Raw genomic sequence first — 17,430 nt, 5'->3', positions numbered from 1 at the left:
GACACCTTCCATTTCTTCAGGTCCTCAGCCCAGGCCTCCTCATTCCAAGAGGTTCAGAGACACTTGGAACAGTGCAGGAATAATGTCGCACTTTTAATTTGATGTTGTTTTTAATTCTGGATGTTTAATGATATCAGAGACATTCCAGGTGACTGCAGAAACAGGGAATAATGGCAGTCTTGCTACCAGCAGTGGCTGTCAGGTGACTGAGGCTGGCAGACCTGTCAGACGTCTCCGGAGGAAGAGAAGATTGCCTTTGGATTCGGAGGATGAGGAGGAAAACACGTGTGAGGATGAGGTAAATGAGGCTGCGTGTACTTCCTTTAAAGAGAGCTGTGAAGAGCAGGGGCACTTGTCTCAGAGTTCCTTGTGCAGTGCAAATTGGGCTGAGGGGGGTTGTTCTGTACCCAGGGAATGGTCTGGGTCTGATCCTGATTTACATCTGTGATGGGAATATCTGTCCTGAGGAGTCACAGGGGTGAGTGAATAGCTCAGGTGAAGTGAAAGTCAGGAGTTTGCAGTAATAACATCACTTGTCTCCATAATAGCTACACTCAAATACTGTTGTGTGCTATTGAAGCTCAGTGTCAAACCAGGGGGTTTGTTTGGGTTTTATTACATACTTGCAGGTACTCTCAGTGCACCACCAGAAACCTGCATAAACAGCAGTGCCTCGGTCCTGAGCTGATCCTTCCTTCAGTTTCCTGCAGCCCCTAACTCCCTCCTGGCGCCTTTTGTGCCCCCCTCTGCTCTGCTCCCGCCCAGCAGGGCCTTTCTGAGCCATTTCATGTTTATTCACATTATAAAAGTGGCTCTGTGGGGCAGAACAGGGATAGGTGTTTGTGGGAAATAAAGCTGCAGCCTCTGCTGTCACGAGCAGTTTAACTCATCATCTTGCTCAGCTTTTCTCTGGGGTATGGGGGAGATGTTTTAGGGGATGGATGTTTTCAGAAGCCCTTGCAGTCTCTCTCTTCACCCTTCTCCTCATCCTCATTAGAAACTGCCCCCTGTCCCTTCTGGGGAATGTTTGGCAGCTTTGTATGGCACAGTTTGCTCTGAGAAATGACAGCCTGGGAGGAATCAAACCTGAGTTTGCAAACACACAGAAGAAACACAAATGATGGTCAGGCTTGGAGTGTGACACAGGGAGGCCACATTGTCTGGGGTGCTCATCTCTGACAGGATTGACTTGAAGCTTCTGCTTCTTTCAGGGCTTCATAAATTCCTTTTGTTCCCCTGTATCCATTTCCCAGCACAGATGGACTAAGAAAGGGAAAGGAAAAAGGAGTGTTCCAGTAAGGTTGCTGACATGAGCAGCAAATCCTGCATTGCAGAAAGTAAATCCTCGGTATTGTAATGCAGATTTTGGTCCTGTGCTGCTCTTTAGCAGCCACATTTAAATGAACTTCAGTTGCATACATTAAATAACTTGTAAAGCACTTTGGGATACCAAGATCAGCGCTATCTGTGTAACATTCCCTCCTGATGTTTTTTCAGGGTTGTTCAAGAGACAGCAATGCTGGCTAATAGTCCTTTTAGTTCCCTGTTACATCCGTGTTGTACCTGCATTGTGAGATGATCAGAGGGAGGGAAAAACAATCTTGCTAAACTTCTTTCTAACGTATCTGTGTCTAGGAGAAGAATAAATCAAATAATATGAAAAGCCGCAGAAACACTAAACCAATAAAACAAGGTGAGCTAAGCTCATAGTCTCTTTTCTTTAATGTTTATAGATTTTTTTTTAGTAGCTATTATAAAGTGAATAATAATAAATAGAAGAGGAAAGGACAGGAGAGCTGATTTCACATTCAGAACAGCTTATGAGATACATAACCCTCTTACCACAGTCAGCTTCAGAGGTGCATTAGCAGGAATATCCTGGATTTGCCTGCATGATGGGCACAGGGTAAGGATCTGCCAGGAGTCAGATTCATCCACAGCTCACTGAAGACAATAACAATCTTTTTTCCATTGACTTTGGAGAACTTCAGCCACAGCCTACTGTGCTAAGTAAAAAATAAATTGTAAACAACGTGATTGATTGTAGACTATGAGTTAAATGTATTGCATACCTTAAATCAGTCAGTGTGTAACTGGGGGGGGAGTTTTAATATACATTATTAAATAATGATGTATATCTAATGTGCATTATATATTTTATATAATTATTGTGATTATTATATATTACATCATTACCTATTAATATACATTAATATATGTTATATATAATAGATACAAAATATCTATACTATGTAAAATATATATATGATATTATATATTAGTGATATATTATATATTAATATAATTATATATTATAATTATTTATATTTTTTATATAATTTTCTGTGTGTAAGACTGTGGTTCTACCAGAACGAATCCAAGTTGTTTTCATCATCTGGGAGCTGCCTCTCTAGTAGATGCATTGTGTTATTAGGAGGTTATAAATATATGTGTGTATATGTATATATATATGTGTATGTATATATATATATATATAAAATTATGAACTGGGAAAATAATCACTTGGTTTTTCATTTATTTTATTCTAGGCTTATTTTAGCTGCAATTATATGCCTCTCTGTGCTGCCTGTTAGTTTATATTTAACCCCTTACTCCTCTGTGAGATGTCAGGAGGAAGAATTAATTCCCCCAATTTTAAGTTATTCTGTCTCGTCCAGACTTTCCCGTGGCACCTTTCCGTGGGCAGCTTGGCAGCAGTCCAGGTGCCACAGTTCATTTGGGCTGTGATACAATAAATGTTCATTTCCTGAGGAATGAGCACGGTTTTCCTATTGCTGGAATTCCTACCTTTCCTCAAAAGTTGAGTAACACTGCCTCTCCTGGGGTGCCACAGCAAGCATGGGAGGAGGAGCAGAGCAGGAGTCAGAGAGAAACGTTCATTTTCTCATTGTTTTGATTAATTAGTGCTTCCTGGAAAGAAGAAGGTATGGAACTGGTCTTCCTACTTGGAAGAGGAACAGATGCCAGCTGCTCCCCAAAAGCTGTTCAGAGAGGTTGGCAGCTTTTTTCACTCTCTTGCTGTTTTTCTCGGGCAGCATCCCAGGATTACTGGCAGTCACAGGATCACTGGCTCGGTGGAGGTGGGACTGGAGACCACCCTGAAGCCAGCACTTGTATTTCTGAGTTGTTTTGGTAAAAGCAGGCAGTAAATGTTTGTTTTCTGCCCAGGGAAACAGGCATTTGCCCTGGGGGTCTGATCCCAAACCAGGGTGTAAAAAACGCTGGTTGAATCTCAGAAATAAGCAGCAAGGGTTTGGATCTGCTGTTGGACGGCTGGAGAGGGACAGACAGACAGACAGACAGACAGTCTGTCCCCTGTGCTGTGTGGCTGTCCAGAGCCCTCCCAGCCTGTGCCATCCCTTCCTGGCACAGGAAATGCTGTGGGGTCACTCAGGGAGTGCAGCTGAGCTCAGGAGGGAGGCTGGGGGTTGTGTCACTCACCTGGAGGTGCCAGGGGCTGAGCTCAGCCTTGCTGACGCTGCCTCTGCACCCAATTAAATGCAGCTCCCAGGGAGCTCTTCAGAGCCCAGCGCTTTTGCTCCTTCCAGAGGCAGCTCAAAAGGAAGGTCTGGTCCTGCACTGGGTCATTTGCAGTCCCACTTCAGGGTATTTCAACTGTTCACTTGGATAAAGATAAATGAAAACCACAAATTCTGGAGTAACAGTGGAACAGGGCTGCAGATCAAGCCTGCCTTGTCCCTTCCACTATTGGAAGATGACAAAGTTACCTTTGGGGAGTCTGGACTGACACAAAGTGACTGTGGCTTCTCCAGCTCTTTGATTCTGCATTGAGCTGAGAAGGGGATGCTTTTGTGTTTGAGAAGACTCATTTCTGTGTCTGCTCAAAGATGTGTTTGTAGCTGATTGTAAGAGTTCAGCGTTTTTGAGAGATTAATTAGAATAACGAGTAAATATGATGGTGCTGTTACTGACCCCTGAGCCTGCACCTGTCCATTGGAGCCACAATTACTTGGGGTGGGATTTTCTTCTCTGAATTGAACATTGGAAGCCTGAAATACAAAAATTTGTAGCCTTAAGTATGCTTAATGACTGCTCTGCAATAGATTTTGTCTTTAGGAATTAAAACCAAATGTTTCTTCCCCCCTCACAGTATCAGTCATTCCCACAAGGCCGAAATGGATTTAAAGTTGGAATGAGATTGGAAGGGGTGGATCCTGAACACCCCTCTCGATTCTGTGTCCTCACAGTGGCCGAGGTAATTGCTTTCCTTGTCTTTGGTTCCAAAAGTCCCATGTACATATATAATTCTTTTCAATAAAAAGTTGAAACATAGGAGTAATAGTACTTTAGTTAATTAATGGTAGGAGTTCAAGGTGACACTGAAGGAATGGTGTTATGTGATTAAGGATCTTTGCTGAAATCCTACTGGCAGATTTTTGCACTTGTAACTAAGAAGAGCAAGCCTATTAATTGCCTGTAGTGAACAAGTATGAGAAAGAGCAATGCCATGAGGCCTTAAGACTTAGTAAATATAAACAAATCAGGATGCTTTTATGCAGCTTCAGTTATGTGAAATCTGGGTTGATCCGGTGTAGGCATAAAAGTTCTGGGGCTGCTTTTGTACCCCAGGAATGTGTGCATGGCATGGAGCAGGAGCTCAGGGAGGTTCCACTCCCAGTTCTATTTTCAGCTCTTTGGAGTGGGGCAAGAGGAGCGTGGAAAGTGGGAGAGCAAAGGAGTTAAAATACAACTGGAGTTTTTGAGGAATAAATGAGATTCTAAGTTACTTTCTCTGGAAGTACAAATACGAGGGAGTGTTTTATTAGTGATTTTCTTTCTCCTTTGTGACACTGGTGATAGTCAGAGCTTCTCTCTCTGTAGGTCCAGGGGTACAGGATGAGACTGCACTTCGATGGTTACCCAGAGTGCTACGACTTCTGGGCTAATGCTGATTCCTCAGACATCCATCCTGTGGGCTGGTGTGAAAAAACAAGCCATAAGCTGCTCCCTCCTAAAGGTATGACAGAAAATAGAGCTGTGTACAAGAAACCATAAATTCTACTAAGAACTGAATGTCCTGTCTCTACATATTTCATTTTTAGTGTGGTTTCATCGTGCGGCTCGATCTGAGGGGCTGAAGGGAAGAGGTTTAACTAACACTGTGACACCCAAAAGAGCAGAATATCTTCTCTGTGATATTTCCAAAGGCTGACATTGTTAGTTACGTTAGAATCTCTGGATTGGATGTCTCTCTGTGCTTCAGAACTTGCTTCTTTCCTGGGTTCAGTTATTTCCTGCATTAAATTTCCTAGAAACATTTGAAGGTTGAGATTAATGATTAGCCATTATGGTGAAAAAGAGAGAGCTGATTTAGCTGAAATGCACAGCCTCTGGAGATCATAGCAGGGCAGTTATCATGCAAAGTTCATATTCCTTCCAGGCAATTTCCATTTCTGAAAAACCCAACAGAATGTACCAGGCAACAGACGTAAAACAATCTTTTTTTCTCTCTTCATAGGTTTCAAGGAGGGAGAATTTAATTGGACTTCCTATCTGAAGAACTGCAAAGCTCAAGCAGCTCCAAAAAGCCTTTTTAAGACCCTCAGCAGTGTAAGTGGTGATAGGGAATAGAAGGGATTTCAATAGGTCTGGTGCTAAGTGAGTTTTGACCAGAATATTTATGTGATTTTAATATGCTAATGTCAGAGGTACAGCCAGGGTACAATCAGATGCAAACTACTTCCTGCTACATTTTGTTTTTGAGAAGGAAAACTAGTACAATTTTTATTCCTTTCCAGAGAAAGAATTTGTATTTCCCTTCCTTCTTAATGCTGGAGGAAAAGATTTACTGAACCATTTATTAAATATATTACAACTGTCTGTTTTACTGTGCCCCTGCAGTCGAGATATTTGTGTTACTTCCCTCTAATTTAATAATTTCCAAAATAATTTCTGGTTTCCAGCAGCATGCTCATGTGTGCCGTGGGATTCATTATGGGGCTGTGGATCTTGAGCATTTGTCATCCTTCCCCACTGGTGCTCTCTCAGTGGTTGTTAACCTCAGTTCCCATGAAATCCTCCCATTTCATGTTACTGGGATGACACAAAGCCCAAGGGCTGGTGGATTGGAAGCTGCACATGGACAGTCAGTGACTCCAGTGGCATCAGGGCCCAGCTCTGCCCTGATTCCCACTCACTCTCGGTTTCCTTGAAGACTCTCCAGTAAAACAGGATGTGCAAAGCTCATTATCCTCAGCACATCACTGCAGGGTGTCTCAGCCTGGGAGTCTGCAGTGGTAGGTGTACCTGGAAATGCTGTTTTTTGAGCCACACCAGCTCTTTTTTTAGTAATAGTAACAGTCATTGCCAGAACTTATGGAAATCCTGTCTGAAAACCTCTTGGCAGTCACTGCAGTCTGTTTTGGTCCGTGAGTTTTGGGATCAAAGGAGTTTATAAGGGAGATTTCAGGGGCTTGACCAAGAATGTGGCTGATTTCCATTTCCTGGTCCTGTTCCCCAGCCTGTCACACCTTCTGGCTTTCGTCTGGGGATGAAACTGGAAGCAGTGGACAAGAAGAACCCCTCACTGGTCTGTGTTGCCACTGTCACGGACATGGTGGAAAACCGGCTGCTGATCCATTTCGATAACTGGGATGAGAGCTATGACTACTGGTAAAGGTTTTATTTCTGATACATGTCTGCAGGTAGACTGTTTTAAATGCAGGTCCTAAAATTGGGATCTTATATCAGGTGTCAGGCATGTAAATAATTACTTGGGGTTTTCACCAAGAGCCAGTTGCCCACTAGTTCCCTTCCTGTTTGGGTGCTGGGCAGCTCAGTGCAGAGCTAGTGGAGGTGGCCTGAGCTGTCTGGGAAGCACTGGAGGTAGGAAAACTCCTTGTGGTGCCTGAAAGGGCTCCAGGAGAGTTGGAGATGGCTTTTGGACAAGGGACAGAGGGACAGGACAGGAGGAATGGCTTCCCACTGCCAGAGGGCAGGGATGGATGGGATCTTGGGAAGGAATTGTTCCCTGGGAGGGTGGGCAGGCCCTGGCACAGGGTGCCCAGAGCAGCTTTGGCTGTCCCTGCCATGGCAGGGGTGGAACTGGATGGGCTTTAACATCCCTTCCAACCAAAACATTGCAAGATTCACTTTGTATTTCCCTTTCTTTTGGGACAGCTTGAATGCCTTGAAAACCCAGTGTTACACATTCCAATGAGACAGTGCTTGTCTTCTACACCATGATCACACCCACTGAAAGCATCTGCTCACACAGCAAAGGCCTATCAGACAGCATTTGAAATCCTGCCTTTCTTTTTGCTTTCCATCTGACTGGTGCCAACTTTCTCTCTTTGATTCAGGTGTGAAACGAGCAGCCCATATATCCGTCCTGTCGGCTACTGCCAAGAAACTGGAACCCCACTGACAACACCACCTGGTAGGTTACAAGTGAGACTTGCTTCCTGCCTCAGCCAAAGAACCTGCAAACTGTATCTTCCACATAATTACATATTCACAAGTTCCAGGTTCGCTTCAGAACTCTTCACTGCCTGAACAATATTATTGTTCCTACTTTTTGCCACTGCAATTTATTTTGTTTCACAGTTCTTTGAAGAAATGGAATGGGGTTTGGTAATTTGTAATTGAATTCGATTTTAGAAGGGAAAAAGTGAGAAGGATTTCCAGCATTTCCTTCAAGGTGAGCTGGGAGAAAAAGGGATCTGTGTACCACGATTTCCTAGATGTAATTTCTGGAAATCACAGAATCCTCTGGGTTGGAAAGACCCACAAGAATCATTAAGAGTCCAACCCTTAAGTGGATGGCCCATATGGGGATTGAACTACAGCCTTGGCATTGTTGGCACCACGCTCTAATGATTTCCTAGATGGAATTTCTGGAAATGAAGGAGAAACTGAATCCACATCTCTTTCTTCTGTACTGGAATTTGGTAAATGAAGAGAATGTTGGCAAATAAGAGAGGACAGAATGTACAGGGAAAACCACAGTTGTTTTCAGGCCTTGGAAGTGCTCGTTCACCTTAAAAATAGCAAACATAAAAAAAATTAAGCCTGACATTTGTCAAACTGGCAGCCCTGGAGCAAGAGTTCCTGTATTTGCTGTGTTCCAGGTTCAGTGGAGCGGGAAGCACTGCCTGATCCCTCTGCACGGGTGGAATTGGCCTCAGTGTCTTTGCTGTAGATAGAGAAGGGGTTGTGAACATTCCCTCTCAGCAGCACCACATCTGTCCCTGCTCCTGGAAGGTTCAGCAGGGCTGGGCTCTACAGTTCTCTGCTCCTATCAGGATTTCTTGTTCCCCCAACAAAACCTGCAGCCAGTTCTGGTCTCCCTGCTGAGGGGGTTAAATGCAGCAGTTTGCAGACTGTGCTCTGCATTTAGTCATTGCACCCTCCTGCCAAAAGGAACCCGTCCTGAAGGTAAAAATTACTGAAATAGGAAAAAAGTAGAGCGGTTTCTTAAATGTAGTTGCCAGGGAGAGACATCCCACTGTTGTTGAGGAGCACACCCATGGAGCCTTTTCTTTTCTCTCCAGGCTGCTGGGTTTACTCAGCTGGCAGCAGGAGTCTTACAGGCACTCACACATAGAGCAGTTAATAAAACAGGAAATTAATGTAGTGATGCCATTGCACATCACAGAATCCTCTGACTATCTCATAACTGGAGTTTTCTCCAGAGGATAAGAATTGATGAAGCTGTGCAGAAATTAACTCTCCAGGGTTCAAGCCCAGTGTAAAACTGGGGAACTGGCAGAGCTGCTCTGGGTGCTGGAGGTGGAAGGTAGGAGCAAACAGGTCACTTTCCAGCACCATCCATTGTAAGTGCTAATTACAGACCTGCCTTTTTGCTGTTTGTAACAGTAAATGTGGGGTTATTCTTTCAGAAATGTTAATTCTCTGTTTTTCCAGGATACAGGGATTCCAAAGCCTTCTCATGGGAGAAATACCTGGAAGAAACTAATTCCCAAGCAGCCCCAGCAAGAGCATTTAAACTGGTGGGTGAATCTCTGATTGTTCTTGCTCAGGTGCTGTTATCCACCCTTTTTATGCTAGAGACTTTATTTGAGCATGGTTCACCTTGTCTGTGCCAGGAGGGTGAAACTGTGGTTTACTTTAAGATCGTCTCAGTACTGCTAAAACAAAAACACACTGCAAAATGCAAGATCTATTTTTTCAATACTATGGAAAGCTGGCTTGGAAAGGATTTTTGACTAAATATCTTGAGTGGCTCCATTAGCAGGTTTAAAGGCAGAGCCTTCAGTCCACACAGGTAACTCTGACTTCCAGAGTAGGTGGGAAGAGCCTCACAGAGAGGAGGAGGAGGAGTGCAGTTACCTGGTGTCCCCTCTACATGAAGTTTTAAAAACCTTTCTAAAATTCACCTTGCAGTTGTGCAAATCCATACTTCCCTGGCTGGTGAGGCTGGAATTAAAGTAGGGAAGTTAATATCAAGGGTTTACATGTGCTGATAGAGATCTTAGTCCTCCTGGGGAGGGGCCAGCTGCACCCTCCACAGAAATAAATGTATTAACAGATGAAGGAGCATCTCTGCCAAGCCCCTGGGTGCTCTAAGACAATCTTTCAGTCTCAGTGTGAAGGTGCTTCTCTCAGCCTTGTGATTGTGAGCTGTTGTTGTGAACAGCAATTGTCCTGAAGGGTGGACTAAGCTTTTTTCAGCCACACTCCTAAAATCCCAATAGAGCTGGAAAATGTGAACTTAAAGCTCCCAGCCCAAGTCCTCTGTAAGATCTGCCATTGTAGCTTCTTCCTGTAGATTTTCAGGGTCTAAAGTGTGGTGAGAAATATCATCTGACCATAAGAGGGCTTTGCTCAGGACAGGCAGCCTGTTCAGTACTGAGAACTCCCTTCTTTGGATTCCTCCAAAGTGAAGTGTCTTCCCAAGGAGGATGCAGCTGCCTTGTCTGCCTCCTTTCCTGTTTTCCAGGCATTTCTGCAGCCATTGTTCTGCTCCTGCAGGTATCAGGCTTTGAGAGAAGAGTAGAAGGACCAAATCTGGCTCTCATGAAACTCCTGAGTGCAAATTAGCATCTAAAACTGTGTTTCAAAAATGAGACAGAAAAGAAAAGGTATTTGATATATTAGCAGTTAATAGAACTATTTCAAGATCAAACCTCTTTATTTTTCTGGCTTGGTTGGACTGAAGCGCAAATAAATGGCAAAGCTATTGATTTTTTAAAAATTATTATTATTATTCCAGCTAGCAATTACAGGAAATCAGTACATAAAAATGCGGGTTGAGAGCCAGAACAGGCATTTCTCACTGAATTAGCTTTTAACAATTTTAAAGAGCTGTCTTATGTAGTCTGGAGACACAGGTCATCAGTACAAGTAGCAGATCTTGGGTCTGGATTTCTGCCCTCTCCACCCAAAAACTCAGGAGACAGCTCCAATATAAGCATTGTTATTTCAGTCCATCCTCTTGGGCTTGCAATTCCAAAACATTCATAAACTATTGCCAGAAGGGCAGCAACCCTTCAGAAAGGCTTAAACAAAGAGCCTGGCTCCTCTTCTGGGCAGGATTTGGACCTTGAGCACTCAGCTCAAGCTTCAGGGAGCACAGACAAGGTTGGCTGGTTCAGTAAGATACTCTTGAAAATAAAAGCAGTTTAGATTCTCTGTTCTGTGGTGTGTCCAGTGTCTGACAGCCCACTGATAGATGTCTGTGTCCCTGTGAAATGATCAAAGAGGAACTTCAGGTGTGGAGTTAAACCCCTTAGCTCAGGAGTGCATCTCCTTCCTGCCCCAGCCATTGGCAGTAAAAAGGGTAAGGAAGACTGGGAGGGAAGAATGATTTTAATAATTTCATTAACCTGAATAGTCAGGCTGGAAGAGAGGCTCAGTCCTCTTGGGAACTCTCATTTTAACCTCTTGGGAACTCTGATTTTAGCCTCTGAACAGTCTGCCGTGTGGGATAACTCAAGGCTCCAAAGGCAGCTAGGGGTGGATGGAAACTGGAGCACATTTCATTCAGAGGAGGTGCCAGCTCTGAACTCCAAGGCTTGTTAGCATTCTGTTTACAATCCTCTCTTCCAGCGTCCTCCTCATGGATTCCAGGTTAATACGAAGTTAGAGGCTGTGGACAGACGAAATCCCATCTTGATAAGAGTGGCAACAATCGTTGACAAAGACAACCACCGTGTTAAGGTATGACCTCGGTCCCAGGAGCAGAGCCTGTGCTGAGGACCCTGGGATGGGCAGCACAGGGGGAACATCCCTTCAGAACGAGGAGCAGCAAACAGCAGCAGCTGCTGAGGCCTCCGGGCCTGCCCAGCTGGAAATGGTTCCTGTTGCTTTGTTTTGCTGAAATCTGAAATTGGCCTGGTTGTTGTTAGTTGTTAGTGTTGTTAGCTACTGTTCTAATGTAACTGTTTTAAACCAACACTTGACAGTGTGATGTCCCATCTCTTGGCATTTTCCGTGTGATCTCCGTGACTGGTGGCAGCAGGAGTGTTCTGCTGGGGAAGCTGCCTGACTGGAAAGGAAAACCCAAAGCAATTTAAACCCTGATACATGTGGGAAGCAGTGTCATTCTCCAGTACAAATTCGTCACATAAATGCATTTTAACCCAGTCTTTTCACGCAAATACGTTGTCCAAATAATCTATTGTGCTTTGGCTTCTGAGGAACTAAGTATGAGCCAGTTAAAGTGGAGGCTGCACTGATGGAGACTCCGTGGCCACAGGTCTCCTTCCCGAAGGATGATTACATTGGCAGGAGTGGAGTTCACTCCCCATTATCTGGCTGATTCTGGGTCTCATTGCTGTGAACAAAAGCCAAGCTTTGCCAGTCTGTAGTGGCATGATACTCAATTTGTACATTGAAACTTTGCTGTGTGGACAACCCAGTAGCCTTTAAACTCCAGTGCTCCTCAGTCTCTGTTAACGTGACCTGATCTGAGCTAACACCAGTCTCTTCATCCAGCAGAAAACTGCAGCTTGTTCACTGCAAAACTCACCAAACTTGTTGGCTTTTACAGTGTTTTGGGATCCACAGAAAACAAAACAAATAAGCATTTGTATTTGCATAACTTTGGACTTTGTGTGTTAGAGCACCCCACGGGCTGCGGGGTGACAGACTGCATCTTCAGAACCTGGTTATTCTGTGAAACACAGATGCAGGAAAAGAAAGAGTTAAACTGAGCACAGAGATGATTGTGCCTGACTGAAAGATTGATCTGAAAGAGTGAATGAATCAGCCCCAAGCTGAGCAAGGTGAAACAAAGGGGGAAGTTAACGTAAAAGCTGAGTCATGCCCTGAATTGTGTCTTTCCCTGACACTTCTGCTTCTTTCAGATCCATTTTGATGGCTGGGACCATCACTACGATTTCTGGGTGGATGCAGACAGCCCTGACATCCATCCTGTGGGCTGGTGTGACAAAACTGGACATGCTCTGCAGGTCCCTCTAGGTAAATACAGGACATGCTGCTGTTACATGGGCAATTTCCTAAGTGCAGTCTGCTCCTCACGTGCAAATCTGTTCATCTTCCATTTTTTACTGCTCTCAGGTGCTGAAGATCCAGAGGGAGCAGTGGGACAGGCGTGTCCTACTCCGGGGTGCCAGGGGATCGGGCACGTCCGGGGCCCCCGCTATGGAACACATTACACGTATGTGGATGAGTGCTGTTAATAACAATATCAACAGCAACAACAACAACAACAACAACAACAACAATAATAACAATAATAATAATAATAATAATAATAATAATGCACTAAGCAGTTGCACTGCACTGAAATGATCTCAGGGTGGTTATTCTGGAGACAGCTATAACTGCAGTCGCAGCTCCCTCTTGTGTCTAAGCAGGCTGTTTGATCATAAATTCTTTTTATACCACTATAATCATGATGGCTCCAATGCAAACAGATTCATTCACTCCTGTTTCTACATTCCAGCAGTACTGAAGGAGTTCTGTTTGTGAAATAATATACCAAAGAACAACATGCAAGTAGACAGTTAAAGAGGAGAGGGCATGGATAGGATGTTAAAGTATCAGTGAGGAGAGGTTGCTCATGTTTTGTGCTCTGCCTTTTGATTTCCTGCTCTTGGAAGAGGAAGCTTTTTCTCAAGTAAATTATTTTAAGAGCGAGAAAACAATCTCAGGTGGGAGGTCAGAAGACCTGGTAGTTTATAATGTAGTAAAGTGCTTTGAATTTTTCAGACTGAAAGTTGCAGAACTCTGTTGATTCATGAAATGCTGTTCTGATAAGCAGGTTACAGAGGATGAACCCTTCTTGTCCTCTGTGGTGGCTCTTTAACAACATGACTTTGGTTTTTAATCCTGCCATATAGTCCTCTGCTTTCTCACATTTAGAGCTGGGTAACAGCACCTCCTGAGAGTGTGTGGCCCCTTTTTTTCTGGGTTTGTGATGGATTTCTCTGCCTGAGGTAGGGAAGACTGTATGACTGTAAAGCTTTCATTGCCCTCTCTCTCTTTTGTTCCTGTCACAGCTTAGTTGGCTGCCCATACTCTGATGTGAACCTCAGCAGAGAAAACCTGCTACAGGACCGGCTGAGTGGGGAGAGACCTTCCCCTGGGAACAGCATGCAGAAAGCCAGGAGGCTGGACACCCCTGGCCCATTGCTGGGAGCAGTGGAGTCTTCTCAGAGTGGCTCTTCACAATCCAGGTGAGCTGGATTTTACTCTTGGCCAGGTACTGGGGAGGAAAACCATTTACAAGGGTGAAAACCACCGGAAGTGGCAGTGACGCAGCAGAGCATTGAGTTCATCTGTCTGTAATATTGGCCTGTGCCCCAGACACTCTTTACACAGAGCAGTCTACTTTTATACCCTCACATGCCTTAATAGGTTCCTTGATTCCTTAATCCTGGTGCTCTGGTCACATTCCAACAAAGGAAATTGCATTCTGTCTCCATAAATTTTTCCTTGCTGTTTCAATTTGAAATATGTTCTTTTCCTTCGTTTCCTGTGCTAAAACTGTCAAGCCAAGGTTATTTTGCACCATTAAACTGTAACTGTGATCCATCCCAGTCGGCTGAGCACTGTGTGTATCACTTAGCAGCAAGCAAGCTGAGCACTCTTAGATACTTCATTTTCTTACCAGAAAATCTTGCAGCTGAGCAGCATTGAAGGAAACTGTGCCTTAGTTCTTGGAGTGCAGGAGTTGGTTAAGCCTGTCATGGGACAGACCAGGATATGAAGGATTTTTTTAAGATGGTTTTTAGTCTTCACAAATCCAGCCTCACTAGGGCAAACTCCAGCAATACTTCAGTTTTTTGTTATATGTGAAGGCTTATCTATATTTTCAAGTTCATATGTTTGTTCAGATTTATAACATTTTCAAGATCTATTTGTCCAGGAAAAATGAATGAACGCTTCTTTCTCCTCCCTGGCCTTCATGGCCAAACTGCTTCCTCCCATGCCACAACAATGCAGGCATCTTCATTCCCTAATTTCCACACCAAAACTGATTGCATTTCAGTGGCACTGCTGCCATAAAGCTCCCTTGGGAGATTTTGAATTCTCACAGAATATATGACATTTTAGAATTGTAATATATTTCTTTTCTTCCAAGTATTTAATTTCCTGATAGTGGGAGGTCTGAATTCAGCCTGTAAATCTGGTGCTGTTTGTCCTCCCTTGGACAACTCTGTAACTCAGCTGATGCATCAAACTTAGTCAGGAAACTCTTGAATGTTATTCAGAGGTATCAAGATTCAGAAATCTTAAATCTCTTGCTTTCGTCATTACACAGTGGTTTCTTGTATCTGCTGGCGTCAGAGGCTGAGTCCACAGAGGCAAATTTATTTTACATAAACTCTCTCAATCCTTGCACAAGAGGAGGAACAAAGCACTTTCTACTCATGGAAGGGAGAGGAAAGTTCTGCCACAAGGTGGTGGTTGTTGCTCTCACTTGCCAGGAGCAGTCAGCTTTGCTCTCCTGTGGGAAAAGGGAACAGAGGATGTCAGCTCAGCTACTGTCATTTATCTGTCTTTTCAGAAAATCTGCACCAGACAGTGAAAAGTGGTGTCAAAGCAGCATCCACACTCCATCAGAGCAATCAGAAAACAGTCAGGAGAGAGGCTGGGGAGAGGAGGATTCCTCTGCAGACATCAAAGCCACACCAAAAATGTAAACAAAAGTTTTGTGATGTATTTTCATGCATTAACAGTTGTGTTTCTTGATGCTGCTGCTGTACCTGAAATAAAGGTGTAAATAAAAAAACTGCCCAGTTTGATCAGGGTTTTGCAGCAGAGTGTTTTAGCATGGCATGGTAAGTCTCCTCCCTTCCTCCTGTTGTTTTGGGCTCTCTCTTTCCTGTAGTAAACTCAGATCTGAGTTCTGGCCATTCATTTAATAGAACAGCCCTTAACTCAGAGAGAGGTCAGGGATGCATATATTGCTTATTTTAAGAGGAAAAAAATGTTTAATTTCTATAAATCCCATTAATCTTTGTATAGAGAAGAAATTAAATCCATTTTTGTATCTTCTGAAATGTTTTGTAATTGTTGCTTTCAGGCTTGGGTGCTCACATGCCTATATCAAGTTTCAGCTGGTGAAACAGGAAAACAATGGGAAAGGTTGGTTAAATTCTATTCTTTCTTTCTCTGTGTGTGCCTATCTCTGCAGTATCCCCACAGTCACGAGGAGCATTCCAAACTTCACAGCTTTTTTTGTCTTTGATTCCACTGTCAAGAGAAAGCACATCCTGGAGATGATGGCAGTGGTAGTTTTTCTTCCTTTAAAATGAGAAGAAAGGGTGAAATTACTTAGAAGTGAAAGTTTTAATAATCTGTAGAGTGGAGTCTTGTATTTATTAAGTGAGAAGGCAAGTTTGCACTGGTTTTTGTGCCACTGCAAACTCCTGTCTGGTGGCAGGGGGTTCCCAAACAGTCTGTGACCAGTGTCAGGCTCTGACAGAGCCAGCACTGGGCTCAAGGGACACTTGCTCAAAACTTAGCAGATAGTTTAGGTTCCATCAACCCCTTTTTTTAGACCCTCGTGGGTATTCAGAAACATATTCTGAATCATTGGAGGACTTTTTAAAGGCTCTCTTAAGGATGAAAAAGAAAAGGAGGAACAGTGGGGATTTTTCCTGGTACATGACAGGTTAAGTTTTCAGAGCAGCTTTCTGCTATCACTTTAGCAAACCATATGCTTAACTTTCAGATTTACTATAAAAAGCCATTTCAGAGAACGGAGCTGACCAGGCTTTTAGGAGGATTTAACATGGTAATAAGTCTCCAATCAAAAATAGCTAAGCAGACACAAACTGGGACAGGTGCCTGGATTTTTATTTTATTTTTTTTTAATACTCATTTTTACCTAGTGCTGAGTTCTGCAGTCAGAGCTGAGGATCTGCCAGCTCCATGCTGCAGTTGCAGCTGGCAGGGAAAGCTGCCCACTCTCCCTTCACATTCACCTTCCATGAGTGATGGAAATCAGGGGAGGGAAATGCAATTATCCACTGACCTGCAATTTCACAATTACCCAGAGCTTTCCTCCCAGCTGTGTTTAAACTATGAGATCACTGCTTCTTCGTCAGAGGGAAAGTCACTTGTCTAGGTCATGTTTTGGGTGCTTAGTCCAGCAGGGATTTGGGCTTAGTGGAGAAAAGGAATTGGTCTGAGATGGAAGCAGTGCCCAGCCAGCAGGGATGTGGCAGTGGGGGAGACCTTGGGCACGAGTGGGACCTCCTGGAGCAGGAGGTGGGGACAAGACCAGCTGCTGTCTGTCCTCACCCCTGCAGCGGTGCAGCAGGGAAGGAGGGGATGATTGCCCTCTCAGGAGCAGGTCCTGTGCCCTCTCAGCACCAGGAACTCCTGAACTGAGCAGTTCTTACTCAGGCTTTTTTTATCCTCCCCAGGCTTTATTTATCCTGCCTTGGTTTCATTATTAGAAATTTGATGTTATTTGATGCTGTTTCATGAGCTTTAGGGATGTGGAGATGAGATGAGCTGAGCTGAGGGGGCTCTGGGGCCAGGGGAGTGGCTGTTCACTAGGTCAGGTTTTACCCCCAGAGCTGCTTCCCCTTTGGCTGGGGGGAAGCTGGCAAACTCTGGGAATCTGTTTTTTCTTTGTATTTCGGCCGTTTTCCTTTGTGCTTTCCACATGGTGACTGCTCACCCCTGCATCTTCCACCCCAGCCCACTGAGAGCTGCTGAGCAGGAGCAGCAGGAGCAGCAGAGCAGCGGCTGCTCCAGGCACACAGAGCTTTCCCAAGGGCTGGGATTAAGTGGGAATGCTGTGGGAATGGCACTGGGCAGCCTGCAGGGCCGGGGCTCAGGGGCAGCCCCCCGTGGCACTGTAAACCAGAGGAGTGCTCCCCAGCCTGCTCCCATCCTCTGCCTGGCCTCTTGTATGAGCAGCACGTCCCTGTAGGACCATGACTCTGCACTGCTCCAGTGAGCTCATCAGGGAGGGGTGATTTCTGCCTCCTTTTTTGCCTC

The 17,430-nt window shown here is 44.4% G+C and overlaps 1 protein-coding gene across 4 annotated transcripts in view; it reads left to right on the top strand.

The window, feature by feature from the left end:
• The window catches only part of LOC102114137 (lethal(3)malignant brain tumor-like protein 3), a 33,100-nt gene that overhangs the window by 4,022 nt on the left and 11,648 nt on the right, over positions 1–17,430 (top strand). Inside the window, exons 3-17 of one of the 4 annotated variants that reach the window (XM_088067378.1) lie at positions 193–298; positions 1,636–1,693; positions 2,926–3,014; positions 4,133–4,237; positions 4,864–4,999; positions 5,501–5,592; positions 6,503–6,654; positions 7,344–7,420; positions 8,908–8,993; positions 11,053–11,163; positions 12,312–12,426; positions 12,526–12,625; positions 13,470–13,646; positions 14,981–15,112; positions 15,500–15,561. In XM_088067378.1, coding sequence (XP_087923504.1) covers positions 193–298; positions 1,636–1,693; positions 2,926–3,014; positions 4,133–4,237; positions 4,864–4,999; positions 5,501–5,592; positions 6,503–6,654; positions 7,344–7,420; positions 8,908–8,993; positions 11,053–11,163; positions 12,312–12,426; positions 12,526–12,625; positions 13,470–13,646; positions 14,981–15,112; positions 15,500–15,561 — 1,598 coding nt within the window. Of the gene's footprint in view, positions 1–137; positions 299–1,635; positions 1,694–2,925; positions 3,015–4,132; positions 4,238–4,863; positions 5,000–5,500; positions 5,593–6,502; positions 6,655–7,343; positions 7,421–8,907; positions 8,994–11,052; positions 11,164–12,311; positions 12,427–12,525; positions 12,626–13,469; positions 13,647–14,980; positions 15,113–15,499; positions 15,562–17,430 lie in introns of those variants that run through there. The other 3 variants (XM_088067377.1, XM_088067379.1, XM_088067380.1) reach the window with 3 other exon arrangements.

The sequence above is a fragment of the Pseudopodoces humilis genome, chromosome 27, assembly GCF_049639895.1.
Source record: "Pseudopodoces humilis isolate 2021_Gansu_Grassland_sample_001 chromosome 27, ASM4963989v1, whole genome shotgun sequence".
NCBI classification, from domain to species: Eukaryota; Metazoa; Chordata; class Aves; order Passeriformes; family Paridae; genus Pseudopodoces; species Pseudopodoces humilis.
Note: the sequence above shows the minus strand (reverse complement) of the source record. Positions and strands in the feature narration are given on the sequence as shown.